This window comes from Stylophora pistillata, chromosome 11 (assembly GCF_964205215.1).
Source record: "Stylophora pistillata chromosome 11, jaStyPist1.2, whole genome shotgun sequence".
Lineage (NCBI taxonomy): Eukaryota > Metazoa > Cnidaria > Anthozoa > Scleractinia > Pocilloporidae > Stylophora > Stylophora pistillata.
The window spans coordinates 12930801-12955800 of NC_142529.1; the positions used below are offsets into that span (position 1 = coordinate 12930801).

At 37.5% G+C, this 25000-nt stretch overlaps 4 protein-coding genes and 1 pseudogene across 6 annotated transcripts in view; 2 read left to right on the forward strand and 3 right to left on the reverse strand.

Moving 5' to 3' along the window:
* The first annotated feature begins 1111 nt into the window (after nt 1-1111).
* Nucleotides 1112-6821, forward strand: LOC111320653 (uncharacterized). Of its 2 annotated transcripts, XM_088738648.1 has the most exons (3): nt 1112-5122; nt 5255-5317; nt 5645-6821. In XM_088738648.1, exons 2-3 carry the CDS (start codon nt 5271-5273, stop codon nt 6423-6425), a joined length of 828 nt encoding a protein of 275 aa, XP_088594774.1. In that variant the 5' UTR covers nt 1112-5122; nt 5255-5270; the 3' UTR covers nt 6426-6821. The 2 variants fall into 2 exon arrangements, with proteins under 2 accessions (XP_088594774.1, XP_088594773.1); XM_088738647.1 differs by having other exon boundaries at nt 1114-5317.
* Nucleotides 6822-7070: 249 nt separating this feature from the next.
* LOC111320654 (uncharacterized) lies at nt 7071-13285 on the reverse strand (annotated as a pseudogene). The gene is made up of 2 exons (XR_002693887.2): nt 12872-13285; nt 7071-9378 (listed from the first exon to the last, which is right to left on the reverse strand). The product of XR_002693887.2 is annotated as an uncharacterized LOC111320654 (transcript).
* Nucleotides 13286-14987: 1702 nt separating this feature from the next.
* LOC111320650 (von Willebrand factor A domain-containing protein 2) lies at nt 14988-21867 on the reverse strand. Its single transcript, XM_022923305.2, has 3 exons — nt 21647-21867; nt 17757-18028; nt 14988-16096 (listed from the first exon to the last, which is right to left on the reverse strand). The coding sequence occupies exons 1-3, from the start codon at nt 21738-21740 to the stop codon at nt 15698-15700; spliced, it is 765 nt and encodes a 254-aa protein (XP_022779040.1). The 5' UTR covers nt 21741-21867; the 3' UTR covers nt 14988-15697.
* A 124-nt stretch (nt 21868-21991) lies between these two features.
* On the forward strand, nt 21992-24562 carry LOC148720121 (uncharacterized). The gene is made up of 2 exons (XM_088738651.1): nt 21992-22923; nt 23445-24562. Exon 1 carries the CDS (start codon nt 22164-22166, stop codon nt 22674-22676), a length of 513 nt encoding a protein of 170 aa, XP_088594777.1. The 5' UTR covers nt 21992-22163; the 3' UTR covers nt 22677-22923; nt 23445-24562.
* The window catches only part of LOC111331160 (uncharacterized), a 1706-nt gene continuing 1261 nt past the window's right edge, over nt 24556-25000 (reverse strand). The window contains exon 1 of the mRNA XM_022936217.2: nt 24556-25000. This exon is cut by the window's right edge and continues 1261 nt beyond it. Within this exon, the coding sequence (XP_022791952.2) occupies nt 24819-25000 (182 nt within the window). The 3' untranslated portion in view covers nt 24556-24818.

Below are 25000 nucleotides of genomic sequence, written 5' to 3' on the forward strand. Positions count from 1 at the left end.
GGGAGTTTTTCCTGAACAACAATCCCTCGCCTGACAATTTTTTTTTTGGACCCCCCTTCCGATTGTTGATACAATTGGTGGTGAATAATAGGGTAGAAATTGATCAGAATATGGTCTATTTTGCATGTCTCTCCATTCTTATTACCAATCGGTCTATTTTGCACACCTCTTCCATTCTTATTTCCAATCGGTCTATTTTGCATACCTTGTCCAGTCAGTACGTTCAGAAGTAATGGTGCAGCAATAGAGGCAAGCAGCGTTCCGAGAAAACCACCACGCTGTTTTACTGTTGGTTTGATGTATAAATTTCCACCTGATTGAAGAGCATTTAACGTGTCTTGTTTTTGCTTCACTGTCAGTAAATGTTTATGAGCAATAAGTTGCTGAATTTTAAAATTTGGAATCAAGAAACCTCCCACTTGACCAGAGCCGAGAATTTTATCCATTGCAAAATTACCCAAACTTGTTGTAGCACCAGTTGCTAAACCTGGGAGAGCTTTCGTAGCTAATTTCATAACCTTGGGTACAAGCTTTGCTCCAAGACTAACTAGTGATGAGAATGAACTCCCACCTTCTTGAACAACTTTACCTATCTGTGTTTTACTTATTTTGATGTCAACACCTTTTCTAAGCTTCTTAGCCTTTCGGATCTTATTAATCTGAGTTTTGTCAACATCAATTGATCTGGACCGATTAATTCGGTATACGAGAGGCGAATAGTCAAAGGCGATCCCATATCGAGAGCTTTCACCAATTTTAGTTTTTGATTTTCAGATAATTTCACATCATGTGAATGATATGTCGGCATTGTGTTTTATTATATGAACATATAATAAAAAATTTTTAGATGACAACGTTGTGTGATTTTCTATTTTCTGATAATTGATTTTCCACTTTTTCTTTCGATGTGGATTTCTTGTTCGCTAAGGACTAATGCATACATGTAAAATTCTGCATTAGGATTATCATTAAGTTGGAAATTGAGTTGTGGAGAAACCACACCATCTTGAGACTTTCATCTTGCCGTGTCAAGTCAAAATACAAAGTACCATATAGTTTTTCAAACAAATCTACATCGATGAATGGGGCAGACAGATGATCATTGATAGACTTGTTGTATTGAATCAACTGTCTATATGCTCTAACTTTTTGATCAGTCATATCCAAATCTTCTTCAGGGTAAAATGTTCCATTACCAAACTTCAGTCGAGCATTGGTTATGGTTCGAGCGTTTGCAATGTTGTAAGTGTCAAATATAAACAGATTCTGTTCTTGTTCATTTAGCTTTGTATAATCGAGAACCCAGACAAAAACATGCCTTGGTTTTCTGATAGCGTTTGTAATATTAAAATCTCCACTTCGTACCTGTAGTGGTGGAGTAATAAAAATCTCTTCATTGAGATATTCCCATGTTTGGGGTTTTAGGTAATCTTGTAGAAATGTTTCCCTACCTTTATCAGTTAGTGTCATTTTTGGTACCCACAAAACAAATTTGTCGATGATATATCTACCTACTGTTGCATCTGATCTAAATATAACATTATCACCACTTTCAAACCTCACTTCAATAGTGACTTTACCATTCGTGCTGATTTTATCTTCAAATGAATCAAAAAAGCCGAAACGATTTAGTGGAAGTATGAAATTAACTGAGTTACCAGCGTTAAGAAGTTTTTGTCTTTTAGAAAACCCTTCATTATACTGTGCACGCTCTGATGGTGTTACATTTCCACCTCCTGCAGCAACTGCGACTGTCGCATACTTTGTAATATCTGCTGTGGTATTTGTATCAGGAAAGTGAAACATAGAAGGCCCTACTTTACTGCTATACGTATCTGTAAATTCTGTGAGATTTTTTATATTGATTACGTGATTCGTGTTTTGTGAGTCGAGAACTGTTGTACCATCAAATTTGACAATAATCTGTAATTCCAAAACCACCGTTTATAGTTGCAGCTGCACCGGCTGCACCGTAGGATGCAGCGTCTGTTTTCTTGTTTATTTTCAAGTTAACCTCGAAATATGCATTGTACCAATCGAGTGGATCTGATTCATCGGTAGTGTTTACGCCAAATGAGTAACCACCCTTTTTTTGATAATTTCCATTTGCAGGAGTTGTGAGTGGATTGTCTAGATTAAAATTCAAATAATCGTATTTTTTGCAATGTTGTTCTGAATATCGAAACGGCATTTATTTGTTTTATTTATTTATTTTTTTTAATTTATCAATCTAATTTCAACAATTCGTTGAATGTTTGTGAATAAATGACGTCTGGTTCAACCAGTCTGTAGTTCAGATTTTTTAAGTGTTTGTAATATTTTAATAGCTTCTTCATCTACCTTCTTGTCACTTTCTTTCTCACTTGTAGTTGATGGAGTGATGTTACTGGATGACCTGGGATCACTGTTTAATTTACTATAAATTTTTCTCCAATTATTGTCCTGTCTTTTTACCAACCTCCTCAGCTCCCTTTTCAAAAGCTTTTTCAGCAGCCTTTTTCGCAATTTTCTTTTCTGTTTTACCTGTTAGTTTTGTTACTACTTTTTTCGCAATATCATATATTCTCCCCCCTTCAATGTTGTAATAAACAATTTTACCATTTTCATGTCGATATCGTCCTTGCCGTGGCATTTTTTATCAAAATTCAATATAATATTTTTGTTTGTTATAATTAAAATGGATATTGAAAAATATAGAAAAAGACTTGAAAGTGGAATGAGGGTTGAAGCCATGACAAAAATTTTAATGAGGCACTAAAAGACTTTAAAGTTCACCACTAAATTTTCTCCGGTTCTTATTGGTTTAAATCGATCACGTGACACGATAGTGTTCATCCTTGGAGAGACACTATCAGCCCCTAGTGCCCGCCCGCGGAATATACCCGGATGGATAGTGCCCGTCCGCGGAAAATACCTGGATTGATAGTAGTCATCCGTGAAAAGTTTTGAATAGTTTGACGGCCGCGAAGTTAGGCAGATTGGAAAAACAGTGACTTTTCAATTCTGACAGGTATAACGTATTATTTAGCCAATGTACGGTTGCGAATTGTTGACATTTGTGACAAGCTGTAGGCGCGGAAGAAAATTTAGTGGTGAACAATAAAAACAATAGAGTGTTTATGTCTCGGAACTATCGGTCTGATAGTTGCCCCTTGGAAATTTGATGTTCTTAAAACTAGCATATTTGTTTTAAGAACATCAAATTTCCAAGGGGCAACTATCAGCCGATAGTTCCTCGACAGATACACTCTATTGTTTAAAATAGTGATAAACAACAGAATATAAAGGTGAAACGAGAAGAGTTATTCCAACCTATCGTCAGCGAGGTAAAAGACGTGAAAAAAAACGATCGATGACAAACAAGATAAACTCACTGAAACATTCACAGAAAATCAAAACGTGTTGCTGACTACAGCGTTAACAGCAACTCCATGTCTTCCAACTCTACCAGCCCCAATAACATTCAAAGCAGATGTAAATAAAGATTTTAAACCAGATGAAATTGCAAGATTAATAGAATATGAATTAGCAGCGCCATCTGATATAATGAAGGCACTAATGAATGAAACGTTAGATTTTAATAAATTTGATAAGTCTTCGTGAAATGATCAAACACCTTAAAGGAAAAAAGGGTGGTTTCACTAACAGTGATAATAAACAAGAATATAAAGACGCGTTGTATGATCTTAAACTATTGTCAAAGTATAAAAAACTTATCAGAGATAAAAATAAAAATAAGTCAATTATTAGTAAAGGTAGTGGTATTAAAAAAAAAAAACAGAAACAACTTAGACAGCTTCATGGTGGTGCTATTTTTTCAAAACCAGAAGATTTGTTAGAGAGACTGAAAATGTTAACACTGAGTCGACATGCTGGTAATACGAGTATAGTGGTGCGAAATGAGATCTCAGAAATTCTCGATCACTTGTTGAAACTTGGAAAAATTAAAAAAAAAATTATATGTATTTATAAAAAAACACTTGAGTTATTAACAATGGAAGTGCAAAAAATAATTCATAATGACACAAACAGAACTACTTTTATCACTTCATTAAAAGGAACTGGCAACTCAAAAAGTCATGATTTCAATATACGCTTTACTCCAGCGCTAGAATTAGATAAAAACAGAGACTACTATTTAGCTCTCGACTCGATATCAATGTCATACAGTTGGTGTAATGTGAGTGACAACTTTGACAATAATGAATTAAAATTTAGTCATGATTCAGGTAAAACGTGGCATACTATAACACTTCCGAATGGTAATTTTTCGTATGAAGAATTGAATTCTCATATACAGCGAGAACTCGAATCAGATGGTCATTCAAAGACAGGTATCACTCTACAATTTGTTCCATCGTTGTATAGAGTGTTGATTACTCTTGAACAAAACTATCAACTTGATGTGAGAACTGGTGAGTTTGCTGACCTTATCGGTTTTGATAAAAAGATCATCACTACAACCACCTATGGTGACAAAGTACCTAATATAACACGATCTGTTGATAATATTTTTATGCGTAAAAATATCATTTCTAATAGTTTGGTTGATGTTGTGAGATCAGATGTACTAGATCGATTTAGCGTTGATAATTATGAACTGTCATATCCATTTGAATTTGTACCTATGAGACTCAGTTTCAGCCAAATCGATTCGAAAAGGATTCAAGAATTACGAATCTATTTTACTGATAATCTTAATAGAATTGTAAATTTAAATGACAATCCTGTTTCACCGAAGGTAGTTTTAAAAGAAGAGTAATGTTAGTGCAACTTTTAGTATTTCATTTCACGACTCGTGGGTTGAAAAAGACTTCAAGCAATGAGTGAGAGCGTTGATCTGTGATTTACCTTTAAAGATGGTAAACTTAACGCCTAAGTTCGATAATTTGACGATTGTCGTTAAATTAACGTGAAATGGTCGATAAAGTAGATGAGAAAATGTGAGTGAGCTAAAGTGCCTATTTAGGAGCTTAACCAGGAGGACTTTTCCCGACGACGCCGCCGTCAACGAGCAGTTGAGACTGGGACTAGCTCCATTGCGCATGACATACCTCCGACAAACGACGTCCTCCTTCCGGCGGCGACGTGAGTTTTAAGTATTTGACGGCGTCGTGAAAATGTGAGAGATTTATGAGATTTAATGGCTTTTGTAGTTTTTTTTCAACTTTTCTTTGTGGTTCCCACGATTTCAATAGATGTGAAATTATATTTTTAGTTTAGTTTAAGAGCAGTTTCTGCCTTTTTGAAACAGTTTTTGGAAGATAAAAATGGCCACGGAGATGGATGCAACAAGCACCACACCTTCCCCCAGATCGTAAGTAAGCTTATTAGGAAATATTTTATCTGCGAATGAGAAATAACCTAGATATTGCACCAAAAAATAATAGAAAGCTAATATATGATTAAATAGAAACTTGTGTTGCTATTTCATTATCTGCTTGTCCATGCGAAATAACTTATATTTTTCGGTTTACTGAGGTTATCTTTATTTACCATCATGCGTTGGTGAATAAGAAAAGTTTTGTGCAGTTTTTCTGGTGCAGTCACCATGGATAACTTTGGTCACCCTTCATTAACCATCGATAAAGCCGTTTTTAGATAACGGTTAGAAAGTATGAGATTTTTTTTCTTTTATTTTTAGAGTAATGCAGTGGAAACCGGAGCATGATGCCATATTTTTAAGAGAAGTTCTTGGCTCAGATCTCTATTCCACTTGCAAAGGTAGCTCTGAAAGGGGAAAAATTTGGTCAAAAATTGCTGAAAAGTTGAATGAAGTATCCAGCTGTAAATTTATTGGTGCACCAAAATCCCTAAGAGATCGTTTGAAGCTTTTGCTGCAGAAGTACAAGCAAAAAATTAAGTCAGAGGAGATAGCTAGTGGAATAGATCCTGAAATGACTGAAATAGATGTAATGCTTGAGGAAATTTGTGAGAAAGAAGAAGTGGCAGAAGAGGAAGATGAAACTAAAAAGAAAAAAGTGAAAGCAGAAAAAGAGAGTGCACAGAAAATGAGGTTAAAAGCCATGGAGAAATTGAGTGAGAGCCAGAAAAGAAAGGATAGCAACGAGGATGCTCGGCCCAAAAAGAGCAGAAAGAGCATTGCTAATGCTGTGGGCTACCTACAAGAGATGTCAAAGCAGGAAATTGCTTTAAGGAAAGAGGAAATAGAACTGAAAAAGCAAGAGGAGGGAAGAATTGCCCATTTGTCTGAACAGCAACTTAAAATGCAGCAAGACATGCTGCAGATGATCCAGCAGCAACGCCAGAATCAGCAAAGACAACAGCAAGAGCAGCACAGACAGCAGGAGAGGCTTCAGCAGCAACAACTCCAAACCATGCAGTCCATTCTAACCCAACAACAACAACAATCACAAGCAATACTTGCTTTGTTTGAAAAATTTGCAAGCAAAAAAGATTCCTAAGAAAACAGGATATTGTATTGTACGAATTAAAGTATTCTGCTGTATATGGTTCACCCTGTGGAAAAGAAAATAGTTCAGTAATGCTGTTTGAGTGCCATGTTGTATATTCTTAGAAGTTGAACATATTATTGAAAATTAAATCAAGATGTCGTATTCTCTGCCTGGCTTTAAGGCCTCTAATATTTCAATATGATTTTTATGGTGCTAAGCAATTTTGTTGTGTCACTTACATCAAGGCGTTTTGTTTTATTGACAGACAAAGTGAGATATTTTTTCTCCTTTTATTACAAGGAAACAATATTTTCCTTTCAAGCCAGTTCCTTAACCACTGTTAGAGTTGAGTTCCCTGTACAGCTTTGAAATTTACAAAATAAAAATATTATTAATAATAATAAATTGTTTTCATTAATGTCACACCAGGATGACAAGTGTGGAAAAGTAATACATTCAGTGTTACTTTATTATAAGCTCAGTCTCCAACCATGGATGCCTGGATGTGCTTGCAGTACTCCACACCAGTCAGGTGAGGAGTACTGAAGGCACAACCATAGCTAAAGACTGAGCCCACTGTATTTTACAGTCATTTTTGTTACACATGGTCTTTATAGTTTTGATACCCAGCAGAATACTACAATCCCCAAAGAATTCAGCAAACATTTTTTTTTTAATTAGAGAGTCAATAAATTTTACAAAATAGTAATTCAAGTTTAACTTGGAGGTTTTACTGACTTGCGTTTGAATAAGAGATTTCCCTTTTTTCTAAGGTTCATACAAGGCTTCTCTTATTAAAAAAAAGTCATGAAGTAAACAAAATAATCTTGCAGGCTTGAGGGATTTAGCCCAAAATACTGCGAGGTTTCACTTCCATATAAACATGTAAGGGCATTCTGCAGTAAGGCAGATACTACATTCATTTTACCAACACTACTGAGCCCCACTTTGAGATTTTTCTTGAAGTCTATAAATTTAAAGTAGTTTTGGACATCTGCAAATAGCCATTCAACCGATGTTCGTACAGAGCTCATTGACTGCTTGTAAAGCTAGAGCTGCTTCTGAGGGGTGAGGTGAGCATCTCTGAAGGGACCCTGCAGGTGAACCCTTAGGGGGTAGGCAGGGTCACCATAAATGCACATTGCCTTTCCTGTAGTTGAAAATGCGTATTGTTCAAGATCTTGTAGAAGTCCAGAATCTCTGAGCATACTGGCATCATGCTTCTTTCCCTCTAGAAGAAAAAGAAAATACCTTAATAAAAACCTCCAAAGAGATATATATTGCTTACTGATAGATGAAGTTAGGTCAATCTGTTTCAAGTGACCTATTTTCTAATAATATACAGGCTTTGGTTACGAATGACATTTTTGGTTTTGGCATTACAAGGGATTGGTCAAAATACCATGTGAAACAATAACTTCTACAACACTGCTGTAGGGTACAGGTAGAATTGAGAACTTTTCATTTTCCCTTACGTGACTTTTTTATTGTTATTTTAGCCATTTCACACCTCTTGTATGTTGCATCAAAATGTTTCAGATCTGCGTATATTTTCATTCAGTCTACAAATTGAAAGGCTGTTTGTAAGTTTACTTTAGAGTAAAATAGAGCAGGAGCTGTTTGCAAGAATGCACCGTGAGCTATGAACTGGTGAGAGGTGAATGTTCGATTTTAATAGAAAAGTTTTAGAGACGGAAAATCTAACCAAAGGAAAAAATTTTTCACTTACCTACAGGTCCATATAGGTTACCAATCAGTCCATTCGGTAGGGTGAGCGACTGGAATTTTAAAGCTGTACTCGCTTATGTCCATTATACATGATACGTTGGTGTTCATCTGGTCGAGCTATAGGTCGCACAGTTCCGTCCACAAATCCAAAACAGTTCTGCAATGTGGCCCCCTTTCCATGGATAGTTTCTGCGTATACTTCTAGAGCATGAGGGGTCAGCATTGTGTGATTCCATCGTGTTATGAGATGATTGTGAGTATTGTAAATGTAATCAAGAACATGATTTGTAGCCATACTCAAAACGGGAACTGGACGTCCAAAACGGTTAATGAGGTCTCCATATCTACAAGGATATGTAAGTCGCTTTAAGAGCATACACAGGCCTTCCATACCATCTACAATGCTCCTCTGAGAAAGTTGAAATGACGGTGGAATTCTAAGAACTTGAGCCAGTGTTGGAAGATCCCTTTTCCTCACTCTAAATTCGGCTATGCATTCGTCGTCGTTCATGTTATCCATGTCAAAGCAAACGTACGAATCATAAGCAAAATCTGGATTTCGCGAGGAAAACGAGTCGCACAAGATTATAAAATCCTCATCACTAATAAGATCAGCATCGTAGTAGAGAAGAAGTGTCTGACGAAACTCTTTAAAACTGGCCATAACCGGAACAGAAACAAAAGTATATCAGGAACAGAGGATGGCCGCGTCCTGGCAAAACAGCATCCGTGCTTAACAAATTAAAATTTGGCGGGAGATCGACGACGTCAGACCCAGGCCGTCGGGGATCTGACTGCGGCGTCGTCCCCGAAGTCTCTCCTGCTTAAGCTCCCTATTATTACTACTAGTGCGTGGTCATCAATGGATCTTTCTAAAACTGGAACCCGTTAAAGGCTGGTGTCCCTCAAGGATCCATACTAGGACCCATCCTGTTCTTAGTGTACGTTAACGACCTGCCAAGTGTTATAAGTCACTGCACAATGGCAATGTTCGCGGATGACTTCAAAGGACTTAAAGTAATCCAAAATGTCAACAGTGATTTTACTGCCAGCCAAGGAAATCTTGATAGTCTAACCAACTGGTCTCCTACTAACTTTATTTCCAGCCACCAAAACGCTCAAATCTAAGAACATCAAGAAAACGGATAAGCCCAGAAAGATCGTTCTCTATATTGAGGACTGAGCTTAATGTTGTCAAATCTGCTACGGATCTGGGAGTTATTGAAGTGATGACCTGAAATGGACAGACCATATATCTTCAGTTGTTGCAAAAGCCAATCGCATGATGGGTTTTATTAAACGTAACTGTTTAAAATACTTCAAAAGAGACATTGTGAAGACCCTATATCTATCACTGGTAAGATCACATCTCTGCTACCGTGGGCACTCTAATCTCCCACATTAATGGTCGAGATCGAAAATATCCAGCGCAGAGCCACACGATAAAGATCCTGGCCTCTTTCACAAGGAACGTCTTTTAAAACTGAACTTACTTCCCCTGAACTATTGGCTGGAATATCTAGACATTGTCTTTCTCTTTAAATGCAAATTAGGTTTAATTGATCTGAAAGAAACGACTTCTTTGAGTTTTGTAGTGGGCGCTCGCGCCGTGACGCCTCTGGTCTTTTTCTCAAAACTAAGAAAGCTAAAACCTCACTTTATAGAGATTCCTTTTTTGTAAGAATCTGTAACATCTGGAACGCCTTACCAGATAACAAAAGAGCACAAAAGGAACTACCGTCTTTCGTCAAAAACTAAAGTGCATCTATTATCTAAGACTCAGTAAAGTGTTCCATCAAGACACATCCGTTCCTTTAAATTAGTTTGTGTAAAATGTCGTCGTTCCAATGCTCTTAATTCTTGTACATGTTAAACAACTGTGTTTTTTTTCTATGGTTTTGTCTCGTTTTATTTTTTTTTTGTCTTTTAGCATGGGGGCCTGTAAGTGGGTTGGGTTTCAATTCTGTCTGCTTTTAGGGGATAGGGTAAGGTAATTTACCTAGTAGAGGACAACCTTGTCCTATTGTAAATTCACCTGCCGTTAGCAAATTTTTAAATAAATAGATAAAAAACAGGACGATCCAAGATCGCAAGTCGGGCTAAAGGTAGACGTGCTGTTATGAGTGTTGACCATTCGTGGTGCGCAGAAGTTCTAAAAGAAATACTAAGAGGTACCAAGGTCCTGGTTCGTGGGCGTAGCATAAATTTTTTTTCATCCCTGAAAGACACCAATTCTACAACAACGCACTATCACATATTTTTGGTGCAATACCCTAAAAGGTATCACAGGAGCTGCTGCTGTGGACCTTTTGAGACTAAACAGCCTAAGGGGTACCAAGCCCACCTTTTTTAACCCCTAAAAGGTACAACGAGCACCCCAGTCCTTTTTATTTAAGGAGTTCCCCTTCCCAAGGGTGATAAGTACATGCCAATTGATGCGTGTGTTAAAAAAGATATATTATGAAATCGTAATCGTAATGGTCTGAAAGCAAGGAAGTATATTTCATCGTGAAAACATTGTATACACAACATACCAGTAAGGACCTTCCCTGATTTTCTCTTTGAATTAATGCAGATATCAATAGTTGGGATTGACCCACTCTTGTGCTGTTGTCTAACTTTGAATTTGATTTTGTTTCTAAAATATATCTGTCTTTTCATTTTTGGAGCGGGTTCCAAATTATCATAACTATATTTTCGTCTGTGCTTCTGTAGGTGTCTGATTTGATGAAGGTCCATGTTAGATGTGCAAGACAAAAATTGCATTTCGTGGTGAATAATACCTGTTTTAAGTTTCTTTGTAACAATGTTAGAAATAGCTTGTACTAATGATGGTATACCACTTATTTTTATTTGTTGTATTGCAGGTTCACAAGTATCTTCATAGGTCAAGGAGAACATGTACTTTGCTCTGACTGTTTGTTGAAAAATACAAGTAATACCTAACAGTAACTTGCAAGCCACAATAGAAACCCTTTATTTCCCCTGTAGTTGTTGAAAATTAAGTTTTCCAACTTTCTTTTTTGTATTGTTTAAACCACTGGACAACATCCCATAGCTATGAGCTTTAATTTGGACTGATATCTTAGCTTCACAAATATTAAGACTCGTGTATAAATCAGAGAAAAATCGAGTTTCCAGATGGGACTCGATTTTTCTCTGATATCAAAAATTGTTTATTTCATCTTTACATCTATAAATCTGCCCTTTTTAGATGCCTGTTGATGCGATATAACTACAAGACTTTGCTACTGAGTAACACATTGCATAAAGTCCTACAGCAGAGCACTGTTTACAAGAGCAGTTGTGTTCTTCTCTCAAACTGTTCACTGCAGTTATTTCATATGTACTTATTTGCACTCCTCTGAGTTCATAATTGTCATTGAGGGAGTCTATAGTCTGGAAATACTGTACTAAGCCCTGTATAAATGGTACTTCTAATAGTACACATGTACCTGAGGGATGGCTTCCGTCTACCATATTCGTCTCTTGTATGAGAATCAAATATCTTATAACTCCCATTATCAGTACAATAGATACTGACACTGTTTACATTCTTCTGTCAGAATAAATGAAGAGTAATTTTGTGACATGAGTGATTCAAAAGTCCTTTCTGTAGACATACTGTACTGATATTCCTCAATTATTGAATCACAATAATGTAGATTACCAGTGTAGCTTTCACTTCACTTAAGCTGATAATTTTTCTCAGACAAATAAATCATTGACAGTAATTCTGTTTGCATTAAATACAACTGCCCTGTACATCATGACAATGCTGAATACAATTTATTACCCATCTCCAAAATTTGTACCAGGTATGTACTCCTTTTATCTTATTATAAATCAGAGCAATCAAACTCATAGCAACACATTGTTTTCCAGCATTTCCATCAAAGTACATAATATCACCTTGACTATATGGTGCCTTGATTGTTAGAATAGGATCACTACCATGTATAGGAGACCCACAATTTGTTTCAATGTCATTGCACAGATTCAGTGTAGCACAATGACATCTGTGGCTTGCATTCTTGTACTCACTTGTTTATGTATTACAGCTATACAAAGATAGATATTTGCTCAGAGTCTCTACAATTCAACAATTTTCGATTCAGTGTTGACTGTTTAGAATGCCGTTTCTTTCTCATCTTTTGTACAAACTTAATATTGTCATTACTGCTCCTTTTTCTAACTCTGTATTTGATATAGCAATACATTTTTGATGAGATAGGAATGTTTTCAAGAATTCCCCCACACATCAGTTTCTTTATTCCTTTGTTTTTACGTGAAAGCTTAAATTCTAGGTTTTTTTACTGGCATTCTGCTCTGCTCACGATCGAATCGTCTTCGCACATGGTACTCACCACTGTTAATATCACAACGATTAACAAACACCGCATGACGAGATCTGAATTCTTTTGCATATTCTACTTCTTTTGCAACATCATTTTGTTGTGCACACAACTGATTCGTCACACTTTTGTTCTAAGCATGGCGCTACTTTGTCCAAATTATACATCATCACATTCGTTTGACATCGCGTTATTTGGTACCAAACAAACATTCCTGCATAACAAAAACGTGAATTTTATATTCGCACAAGAGCGACATAACTAATGGAACGAACAGAAAAATAACAGCGGATAATATACTCTCTTTGAGCAAAAGCATAACAAATGTAAGCTTAGTAATCACGATACAGGACACATAAATATAACAATTACTTTTATCCTCACTGATGAAAGTCCAACATGGCATCTTTGTTGTCGTTTCCCAGAGTTTGATCACGAGGCACCTTGTGTTTATCAGCAAATGTTCTCCTGTCACTCTGTCCACATCCACATTTCAGTGTTGACTGATAACTCATTTGATTTCTGGTTTGATTCTAGAGAGACCTTCGCTAAATCATTTGATTCACTTACTATCTTGAGTTCCCGGAACGACCGGTTCGAAATATACGCTCATTACACGCGCCACCTTTTAGAGTGGGTCTACCGCGAACGGTCTGTGGGTCTGTATGTTTGAGCGAAGAAAAGATGACACGAATTGTTAACACATTCGACATATCCGCGATCTTTGAATCGTAGAAAAAAGGTTGCGCCTTTATTATTACGTGTCTGCGGTATTCCCCATTGTACGCGACGGAGTTTTGTGGAGAAACCCGATGGGAAACCTCTACTCGGTCGCCCGACTAATAAAAGTCTTCGAGAGCGCTAGGAATCAACAAGGTAGCATAGAAAGGCTGGCAAAAAGGACCGAAAGGCAGGTCTGTGGTCACCAAACAACGATACAAGAGTTAAGACGGCGGATGAAGGGAGGATTATTCGTAAAGAGCAACAATGTGAGAATTGCCAAGAAAGGCTGTAATGGAGAGGAAAATGTGCACCGCTGAGAAATTAATGTATTGTTGATTCAATTGCAACTCATATACCCAAGAGGGGAATAAAGTAAACTCTTTCAAACTCTTTTTCCTTTCTCCGCAAGTATTATTTGACATGAGAGATAATAATAATAATAATAATAATAATAATAATAATAACGAATATTTACACAGGATAGCCCTTAGTGCAGGAGCACTGTTATCAATGGGGTCCTGTCAAAATAACATAATATAAGGATGAAAACTAGAATAAGATAAGAATGACTACGTAACTAACTAAATGCCCAAGTTATTTCGTCTCAATAGTACCTTCCCGTCCACAATCACCGAAACCTTCTTTCCTATACTTTAGCTTTAAAGAGGACTTTCTCAAGGGCGTTAATTTATCTAAAGTGCGTGGACAAACTCCGTGGTTAACTCATAGAATAAACATAATTTTTGGGGGGTAATTTGGTAATATCAACTAAGTTGAAATTGTAAACTGGCCACCGTAAAGAGTTAAAAAGCTGACATTTCGAGAAGACGAAGGGCCAACGCTCGAAACGTCAGCTTTTTAACTCTTTACAGTGGTCAATTTACAATTTCAACTTAGTTGATATTACCAAATTACCTCGTTACCCCCACCGACGCAGGACCACAGTTTCTTTAGAAACTTTGCTTTCATTTATGTTTATTTAGTCATTTATTTTTTGTGTCGTTACCTCAACTATTTCTTGCGTAAGGTAATTAAAATTGGCAATAAGTGGTAAGTATAGAACCATCTGTACTCTATTGATTTCATTAAGGTGGAAAGATTTTAAAGAAACTTGGTGCCGCGTTAGTGGAGCCTATTACAAGATAATTTGGAGAGTTTTTAAAACTGACTTTTCCAACGTTATCTCCTCGTCAGCTATCAACGTCATCAACTGATATATCAAATTAGTTGATAAAACGGATAAAACCCATCTGACATATGCTCCTCCTAACAATCAGGCAAAAAATTTTAATCCAAAAAAGAAAAAAAATTGTTATGAAAGGTTTAATACAAAAAAATTTAATGTGAAAAAGTTAAGGGCACAAAAATAGTGCAAAAAAGTTTAATGCGAAAAAATTTACTGTAACTGAAAGGTTTATTTGATCGATTCCGAGTAAACGCATTAAGTTTCAAAACTGTTCACTACTCTATGTCGTCTTTCAAGTGTTCTCCATTCCGCGGAAAAGATGGAATAGGAAGGATGGGTACCGTTTCATTTCATAACACTTTTGCCAGACGGTTGATATGTTCCCTTCCCAACTCCTCCCCCGACCTCCTAGCGCTGAACCGATTAATCGTTCTATCTCCGTATTTCCTCTTGAAAATTGATAAGACATGCAGATTTAAGTAAAAATTAGGTTTGGTTGACCTAAGTGATCAATTTTTGAAAATTAGATAAAGCGAAATTACCCGGAGAACCGCAAGGCGTAATTAAGACAATGACAAATCAATAAAGAATTCTTTATTACAATTAAACACACACTTTCGTAGGAGTATTCAGCCAGCCTAAACGCCTCTATCCGATATACGCAAAGCTGAGAGAAAGGGGAGACGATGAGGTTAATAAATCGTTAATTTATCGACCCAAGCCAAGGCGCCTCACTGCTGCTGAGAGAAATGACCACAAATAAGACATTTAATCACCCGCTCAAACCAGTCCATTGTGAAGGATCTGAGTTGAAAAAGTACTGAGTTGTTCCTTCAGAAGCTACGACAGATAGGTTGTTTGAAACCTTTTACCACTAAGATCTACTATAACTACCCTCAAATTTTGATTTGACTGGAACGATTCGTAAAAAGCAATTCCAAACAACTGCTTCGTTTCCCGTGGCAATTAGCTTATTAAGTCAACCATATCGGCTGAAGAAGTTCATAATCCTTTTATCGAGAACTTTTACGATACATCCAGGAGTTTATACCACTAAACCATATCCGTCTGGTGAGTTAGTACCAAAGAACAACGAAAAAATAACCTAAAAACAACATGCTACTTTTCAGATACTGGTAAAATAGGATCTCTTTTGTGCAGTTAAGAAAAGCATCATCCTCTTTCCATTCACCTGAGAGCATCTCTACTTAAAGTAAAGCCAAGGATTTTGTGAGACCCTAACACAAGTCATTAGACACAGCCAATGATATAAGTGAACACTGTGCAACCTACTGACCATCTTGGTAAACGATATGGACAGGAATCTCATCCACTAAACTCTTAAATGCCGTCATACTGGCAACACGATAGAAATGCACGTCGGTAGAACTTGGAATTAAAAGCAGTTCTTCAATTCTGGGAATTCTGTCACCGACAGCAGCAACAAACACTTCAGCTCCCAGGCTTTTAATTTGCATCGCTGCCCAAATCAGCCTCTGAAGTGTGATCGCCTCATTAAGATTGCGCGCACACGGCCCTGTGGTCACAAGAAGCACTCTTTTACGACTGCCGTCGCGCACTCCTGATCTGCGGTTGAGTAAGAGCATATTTTGTGCGGCTTGTAATGCATCTAAGGTGTTTCTCTTTCCCCCTTGATATCCCACTTTACCGAGGCTCTCAACTGCTACCTGCATGATTAATGCGAAAAAAAAAAAAAACCGGATAAAGGAAAGAAAAACACATGGATTAGAAAAGACATCTTTAGATCAATTAAGTTCGACAGTTTGACATGACTACGATTACGTTCATTGAGTTAGAACGCCAATACCTGGCAAATTTGATGAATTAGGAACGGTGAGATTAAAGTATTTAAGTAGTAGAAAATAAGTTAATTAAAAGGCTCGAATCCCCCGAAGCTGGAACTTTGTTGAGCTGATGCACATCAGGTTTCAGCCAGCGCTACGCCTAGTAACGTCATGCTATTATGAGTTTAGAGCAATTTTCTTTTCAGGACCCTCCCTCGTCATTGACTGTTTCATAAAGAATGTTCGCATGAACCAGTTTCAGTATTTTAGGGCAAACTCAGCTTTTGCTCTGCGACATTGTCAACCACATACATCATTGGATTCCTGACTCAATGTACCCTTTTGTGGTTTTTCTCTCTTGTTGTGGCGGTGTCATGGCACCGCCAGAACTCCACAGCATGGAGTTCTCTCCATCATTAAATTAGCAAGACTGACATTTCGACTTGTTTCGCGTTATGGGTTACAACATTTGTAATCTTAAGTCCTTGGAAAATTGTTACTTTGTTTTGGGCTTCTTTACATTCTAAATCACTTGCACTTGCGTTGTCGGCATTCTCTACAGAGCCACTCGCTCTCTGCAAACTCCTTTAAGTCCTTCAAACGCATGTATTCCTCGCACAGATTACACAGGGTCATGTCGTTTGTATTCGAAATGGCGTAATGAAACCGACTTTAGCGGTGATCTTAATTACACCAGCAAAAACGGCGAGAGCGTAAAACGAATTCGCGTCAGGAGAGTTTAAATGCAGAAATGGACGGATACGATCCCGTGACAAAGACAATCCCTCATGTTAAGGTCTGCTTTTGGGATGGACATGATAAATGTTACGCGCCCAACACAAAAAATCAGCTCAATGGAATCTTGTTCTGTATCGTGTAAACAAATGAATGCTGATAACATTTTAGTGAAATCGACTTCCAAGAGGGAGATAACCTGAGAAGTAAAAAATTATATTGTAGTATCATTGCTTACAACCATATAGGCTAGAATTGCTTATCTCGGACGCCACACTCACAGGACTAAGAAACGCCTCCCGGTTAGCTCAATGGATAGAGCGCTAGACTGTTGTACGGGAGGTCGAGGGTTCGAGCCCCGGCCGGACCAACAATCAGGGTCTTAAATTAATTGAGAAGAATTTGCTGCCTTTCTATAACATCAAGAAATGGTAATATTCTAGTCTTCTCGGATAGGGACGAATAAATGGAGGTCCCGTCTCCTGCAGGGTTGGGGTAGGAGACGTTAATTTCCCACACACGAGATTACTGTGTGATGGATGTCCTCCCCTGGGGTGGGATGGGTGGGTTTATTGGGTCCGCAGTAATTGGCGCAAGCTGTTGCGGTGTCCCTGCCGGTTGGCGAAGCGATTAAATCAATAAATAAATGTATTTCATCAAATGCCGAAAATTTATCATTTGTTCTCATTTCTGCCATTTATCTTTCGTCTTTACCTACTTCCATTTCAATACCAGTTTATGAGTAAGGATCAATCATTGCTTTGTAAAACTCTGTCTTACCCAACAAGTTATTACAACTAAAACTTACCCTGGCAAAATGAAAATTGAAGCTGATGGTGGCATTGGCTCCAAATACTACTGCTGCAAATTGTGTGTCAGGATCGAACCTCGACACCAACCTCTGTGCTATTACAACACTGAGATTAAAGTTTTCCATGGAGAGGGACTCGGACGAGTCAAGAATAAAAATAATGTCGTGATATGGAGTGAATCGCTTTCCTCTTGTGTAGTCCAGACGATCCAGAAAATATTTCATGAGGTATTCTTTGGTTTCCTGTGTCGGTGGGATCTTCTGAAAACCTGGAAAACGAGGAAGTCGTTATTGTCAGGGACACCTCTGAACATAATCAGAAAAGCTGGTGATGCGTGCAAGGCCAGGTTTTTTAGACCCTGTTGGCGAAACATGTCACGAAGATAGCATCTAACGCGTTTGTGACAACGCACCTATAGTGAACGTCACATTTAAAGGGGTAAGTCAAGCTGCGACTATGCTCACCTACTTTTTCCAGTTTGTCAGTTTTACTCGTGGATATGCGAAGCATAGGGACGAGTTATGTGCGGATTTCATATGCAAATTTCTTACCGTTCGCCTGGCCGTAGAAGTGTGGAGAATGCATTCATCTTATGAAAGATGGCGGACCCATTGTTCTATTTTACGGAAAAATTGGGGAGGACTTCCACGGTTTAATTCCCTTTCTTGGAAATACGGGATCGTCTACTTTTCATTTGGATCACCGTATATTTTATCTTAAATTATTCCTATTGCTAGCAAGCCTTAGCGAGGCAGCAGCCTATTCTTTACAATAGCGAGAAAAAGCCAGAATTTGTCGGATATAAGATCGGAGACATGCGCAGTCGATTGCGTTTTTTTATATTCGGGGTGCTTGTGATGACATCACGTAAAAATGCACGTGGAGATATCGATCGATTTCGAAGAACAGCTGTGTACAGCCGTCCCGCTCTGCTAGAAATTAAGGACACGATAAAGAGGTGAGTTTTTAAAATAGATGTCTTTAATTGCTTGTGGAAGTATTCATCAAGGTCTTGAACGGTTTAGTGATGACTCTCAAGGAAGACAGGAGATTTTTATGTGTTTGGCTGCTCTATTATGAGCAATTTTTGCCGATTCGCCGGCGAATGGAGGTGCCAAGATATTGATCAAGTCCTACCTCATAGACATCATTTTTTCTCAGTGCATTCAGCAGCAGTAAAGTATTAGGCAAAATGCTTCCATTCGGAGTAAACTGCCGACTGCAGCTTGCTGGTCTCGGGAGAAAAGGAAGGAAGGTGTGAAGCCAACCTGCTTTATGTTGAAAGCGACTTCGGTACCACAGGCAAATCAACCACAGTATTCTTCGCCCGTTGAGGCGTTAAATTTGATCGTCGAGTTAAAATCTCTGCCCGTTGAGGTAAATAATTCGTACACTGAGTTACATTTGCCTATTGAGGCAGAGAAAAGCTTGCAATCATAGATCCACAATGTGGATCGCTCGTTGAAGCTAACCATTCAACAAAATGTGGATCGCTGGTTGAAGCTAACCATTCAACAAAATGTGGATCGCTTGTTGAAGCTAACTATTCAACTTCAAACTCAAGTGGCTGTTTGGAGTTTGAGTTACATTTTAATTTGATGCAAGGAAAAGTTCTAATAGTACTCGCCCAGACAATTCAAAGTGCTGGTTTTACTATTTTTAAAGTCATACTTTAAACTGATACAAAGAAAGTTCTAATAGTACTCAGCCTGTGGGCTGCTTGGAATTTTTAGAGAGATTATTCAGCGTTAATTGATTTCCGGTTGATTTTTTTCGATACGTAACAGATGATTGAACAATAGGGTCATATAATATATTTAAAATGAGAGAGACCTGAGCGTGAGACGAGAACGGTGTGAAGAAGAGGGAGATCAAGTTGGTTTACAAAATAAAACGTAAAGTTTCGGAACATAGCAGACTCTTTAGTCTCATTTCCGACAATTTTTTTTATTCCGGTTAAATTAGTTATTGTTGGTTAGAATAAAGCCAATTTTGTATTTGGTTGTTCAAGTTACAGTTATAGTTCATATTTCTTAGTATAACTTGAAAGGTTTTGATTGAAGAAGTTTTAGCCACTAGCTGTTGCTAGAAATGATTTGCAAATTTAAATTCAACAGAATAGCTTTTAATTATTTGTAATTTTGCAAACAAACTATGAAAATATCCATTCTTGCTGTTCAGAAAGTTATGGTTGCTTAAAATCTTCCATATTTTAAATTCGGATTAACGAATATATTATCAACAGATCTTTTTTTAGTGACAATAATTAGTGTTTACATGCTCTCAATCTGCTATTTAACCATTCTCAATTTACGGAAAAACCAATAAATTCCGTTGAAGGCTGGCCATTATTTGCAGGGTTGGGAAGCTGCTTCAAATAAGGGGAGGGTCAATGCATTTTACGCATGCAATATTAAAGGGAACCCTTGTAAAATTGATGCACACGCTTTAGGTAAGTTTAAGAGGGTAAGTGGCAAAAAGGGGGACGGTCAAGAAAGTTCTGCTTCATAAAAGGGGAGGGTCGGGAGAAATTCAACAGTCTCCCTCCATTTGCAACAGCCCCCCCCCCCCCCCTCTGAAAATAATAGACGGTCCCATATGATGACCAACAAAGGATAAGTTGCAGACATGGGAACGAGGTTGGGATAATAACATTTAGATACAACTCATTGACGACACACTGGAAACACATCTACTGAAGGTTTCCTGGGTCTCTTAAACCGAGTTCTGGAATCTCTTACGTTCTCTTCTTAACTCAAGAAAAAATTCTGGGGCTCTGTTGTTGTTTCACAGAGGCCCTTTAAAACTAAACTAGGTGAAAAATTTGTAATTCTCTTTCAAAAAGCCACACCAACCCCTATTGTACCATTGATTTCAAATCGTATTATCAGTATTTCCCTTCAAGCTCTGACGCCAGCACCTACTTTCACATTGAAACTACTAGTTTTATCATATAAACTGCGGTATACAAGGATTTCTATTCTTGGAAAAAGCCCCCACAACACACATGAAACAAAACGAGAATTTTGCTTCAAGCACTCATAAACACGTTATAGTTCAACAACTGGTTATTCTTCGGAATAAGAGGAGGAATAGAGAAAAGCGACCTGAGTTGGGGAGATTCTACCCTCAAAACCTACTTCAATGGCAAAAAATATCTCGAACACTCAACTGAGCGACAGACAAAAAACAATACCTGACGATGATCCTCTAAACAGGAGACAAACCAAGCTACGAATGTACGAAAGCCCTATAATATCCGATGAACGAAATCCCATTTCAGCATACAAATTGTGCATGACCGAACGGCCTACGGAAACTCTAGTCGACGGGTCTCCACTTTAAACAATCTTTGCAAAACCCATGCGAAAGCTTTTAATTAATAGCGAAAAAAAACGTGACATGACCCTTTTAACCCTTACTAAAATGTATCCGGCGACGCCGTGTAAAGGTATGAGTGCCTGTTTGAAATACCACCAATTTACCTTTGACAAAATAAGTAGCGGGTGGGAATTTTTAGCGCTGAATCATTACAAAAACGTGTTCATCTTTGCTGAGAAATTTGGTCTCAAGTGACTTGCAGACTCACCTCTCCCGTAAGTCCTGTAATATAACCTGGAATTTTATTTTGAAGTGAATTGTTGGATCGTCATGAGTCGACTTGGCTAATAAAAATCAATGATATTCATATAATGTTGGTTGCCTTTTAGTCGTTGTCATTGTTTTTTTTTTGTTTTGTTTTTTTGCAAGCTCTCTCCGTGTATGTTCGATACATTTAGCCTGTGAATAATCAATGTTATGTGGCTCTGTTGTTTTCACAATATATGTTCGCACTTGATCTACTCTGAATGTGTGATGAGATCCCTGCATGTTTAGGTGAACTTACTTTCATAAACATTTTTCTTTGTCTGCCAAATATTTCCTTGGCCAGTGAGCCCTATGGTGACGATCAACAATATCCTCCACGTTAAGTTTGTCATCGATGGAACTTGAAATTTTCCAACCTCTCTACTTCTCCTTTTCACAGTTTACAAGTCGCATGTATTATGGACTATCGTCTCAGTTTGTCATCTGCTTTTTTTTTTATGAAAAAGTGACGTGACATTCAAAACACAATAGCTGATTGCGTAATATCATTCCACAATTCGGGTTCGAATAACCATAGGGTGTGATATTTAGGGCCTGTTTACATGAGTGAGGGTGCCCCTACATAGTAGCGTTACCCGGTAGGATGACCCTAGGGGTAGGGTTACCCTACCTGAAAGATAGCGTGACCCTACTGTGTAGGGACGAGTTTTGCCGCCATTAGCCCATGTAAACGCAAAACCTAGGGCTATCCCTAGGGGTAGAGCTATGTCCAGTCATACCGCTGACACACAGCGCAGGCATCTCAGCGAAACAAAATGGCGGACAGTGGAACAGCGTCCACAGCTAGTGTTAGCTACAAACCAGGTGAATATTTTCGCCGTTACCAGCTTACAAAACTCGTTCCTGACTCGGAAGATAATGGAGAAGATGTTGATAGTCTTTTGGGAACCGAGAATTCTGCGGAGAACGTCGAAAATGTCCAGCAACTATCCAAAACCAAACGCAAAGCGTCAACGCACGAGGCAAATGCCCCCAAAAAGCAAAAGGTTAATAAGAAGTTTACATGGTCACCCAGAATGATAGAAGATCTCCTGGCTTATATGAAAGAGTACAAGTCTAGCTGCGACTTCAAAGGACTTGACTTTGAAGCGGATCTTTCCTCGATGTATACACAGATAAGAAATTCTATGGCGCGACATTATGTTGATGACTCTGGCCCAGAAAACGTAACGGAATCGGAGGTAGAATTAAAAGACATGGATAAAGATACTTACCTGACCTTTGCAAAGAAAACAAACGCCGAAAAGTTGTTAATCAAATCTGGGTAGAGTAGGGTAAAGGAGAAAATCAAGGCCTTAAGGCAAGATTATCGAGCTGCTGTCAGCAACGGTTCAAGAAGTGGAAGTAGCCGTGTTGTCCAAGAGAACTATGATCTTTTAGCAGAAATCTGGGGAGGTTCGCCAGCAACTACTTCTTTGTCATTTGGAATCGATGGAGATTCAATTTTGGGGCTTCATGAAAATGACAACGAAACTGATTCACCCAGGAGCTATGACGACAGTTTGTCCTCTGCAGGTATTATGATGAATACAATAACTATTGACATGTTATTTACTATAAGTTTTTCTTTTGAAATAGGTAAGTTTTCAGGCTATTTTAACACTCTGTGGGAAAAACTGCATTTTAACCAATGAGGGGATTTATCATTACAAATTCAGCCTCTGATTGTCATATATGATATGAAGTTTATCAAATAACATAACAATAGCATGTAAATTTCTAGTTGAAAAGACAAAATTTCTTCTCCAGTAGGTCTATATCTGTCTACATTGATTTATTTTCTTGTGAATGGGGACAACAAAACCTCACAATGTTACAGACATGTTGTTGTATTTATAGTAAAATTCTTTTTTTTTTTTAGTTTTGTCACACTTATTATAATTTTAATTTCTAAGAAAGAGAAATTTTTGTAGTTAGTTGAAAAGGGCAATTCATACAGAATCTTCAGAGGAGCAGTTGTGTATTTGATCTTGTAATATATGGTTAACACAGGGTAATAATTATTTTTTTGCTTTTATTAACTGTTTTGTTTATAGATTCTCCACACAGCAGTGCCACTGGTGATTCTTATTGCACTGAAACACCAATGTCAGTTCCACATTCCAGTATACCAAAACTTGTAGTTAACAAGAGAAAACATATGGAAAAAAAATTATCACAAGTACAAAGGGATCAAATATTGATGAACAATGCTAAGGAAGACATGCAGATGAAAAAAAACATGCTGGAGATCTTTGAAAAATCAAACAAAACTTTAGGAGTCAATAACAAAGACGACAAACTGCATCAGTTCTCTTGGTGATGGAATTGCAGCAGCCCTAGCCCAAAACCAGCCCCCAACTCCACCTCTTTCTCCTCCTCCTCAGCCGTACTACCCTTGTGGACAATATATGGGTTATCCTAATCACTATGGTACTAACAATCAATAGTACAAAGGCTATCATATTTGGAGCTACAATTATGCATTCTGTTCTGAAAATGATTTATAAAATAGTTCAGGTGTTTTCATGAAACTGAAATAGTTGATATAGAACTATTCTCAAATCACTAGTTCAGTATATTAGAATATTTCAATGCCTCTTTTTTGACTTTGTATTACTATTGGATAAAGGAGCCATCAAAAACCGTTATAACTCAGTATCATCAGTTGCAAAAAAATGAAGCAATTAAGCACAATGTTTTGTTTTAACAAGTGAAATATTTTCAATTTGGTAGTTCAGTTGAAGAGACATGGAGCCTTCAAATTATTTTGCATAAACAAATTTTGGCTTTTCTTATAAGAACTTTCATTTGCAATTAAAAAGCTATTATCTGATATGTTTTGCAAGTTTAAGACTTGCTATTGCTGTTTTTGCTAATGTGATTATTCTTGATGTCCTTACATGGGATATACATTGACTGAATGCATATAGAATACAGATATTACAGGTTTAGTCATTAGTTTATTGAAACATTTATACAGTTGTTTTTTATAACTGAAAAGACAACAAAATGTTAGTTACTGTTCATTAATGTTGAGATTGTCATTGTTCAATACAGATCCAGTGATTTTTGTTTCATGAGTTACCCATGAATTGTTGGTACTTACTGATATGGTTATTTAACACAACAAATTGTCTGTTTATAAGCATTAAAAGCTCCAGTTATCAAGATAGACATTGTTCTGTTGTCTGTGTGATAATAATGCTGTCTGAAAATCAAGCTAGCTCACACACATTTGTGTGTCTCCAAACATAATGTCATTGTAGCTAAAAAATTTGCATATTTACACAAATAATTACACTTTCAATTGGTTACGTACTGCTGCTTATTAACTAAACATATCAAGTTTTTCAATGTTTCAAGTTGACAAATTGCAATCCTGCTTGCAAAAAAGCCAATGATGTTGTTGTGCCATTCGTACTGTACAGTCAATATGGGATATGTTCTCTGTAATAATATGTGATAGTGTTTCTAGTGCCTGTTCCTTCTGCAGTATTGAATGAGTACAATCGATCAAGGGTATTGTTTGCTTGTAACCTCTCTAGAGCTATTTGTTGTGACACAATATCCTCGTCTATCTGTTGGTTATTGACTTCACAAAAATTGTGAA

What these genes read in the sequence shown, in the direction of transcription:
- LOC111320653 (XM_088738648.1), top strand. Translation starts at nt 5,271, where the DNA reads ATGGCCACGGAGATGGATGCAACAAGCACCACACCTTCCCCCAGATC. An exon ending in ACCACACCTTCCCCCAGATC is followed by an intron (nt 5,318 to 5,644) that starts GTAAGTAAGCTT and finishes TTTTATTTTTAG; the next exon opens with AGTAATGCAGTGGAAACCGG.
- LOC111320650 (XM_022923305.2), bottom strand. Translation starts at nt 21,740, where the DNA reads ATGACAAACTTAACGTGGAGGATATTGTTGATCGTCACCATAGGGCTC. An exon ending in AAAGAAAAATGTTTATGAAA is followed by an intron (nt 18,029 to 21,646) that starts GTAAGTTCACCT and finishes CTCGTTTTCCAG; the next exon opens with GTTTTCAGAAGATCCCACCG. An exon ending in TCAATTTTCATTTTGCCAGG is followed by an intron (nt 16,097 to 17,756) that starts GTAAGTTTTAGT and finishes TTAATCATGCAG; the next exon opens with GTAGCAGTTGAGAGCCTCGG.
- LOC148720121 (XM_088738651.1), top strand. Translation starts at nt 22,164, where the DNA reads ATGGCGGACAGTGGAACAGCGTCCACAGCTAGTGTTAGCTACAAACCA.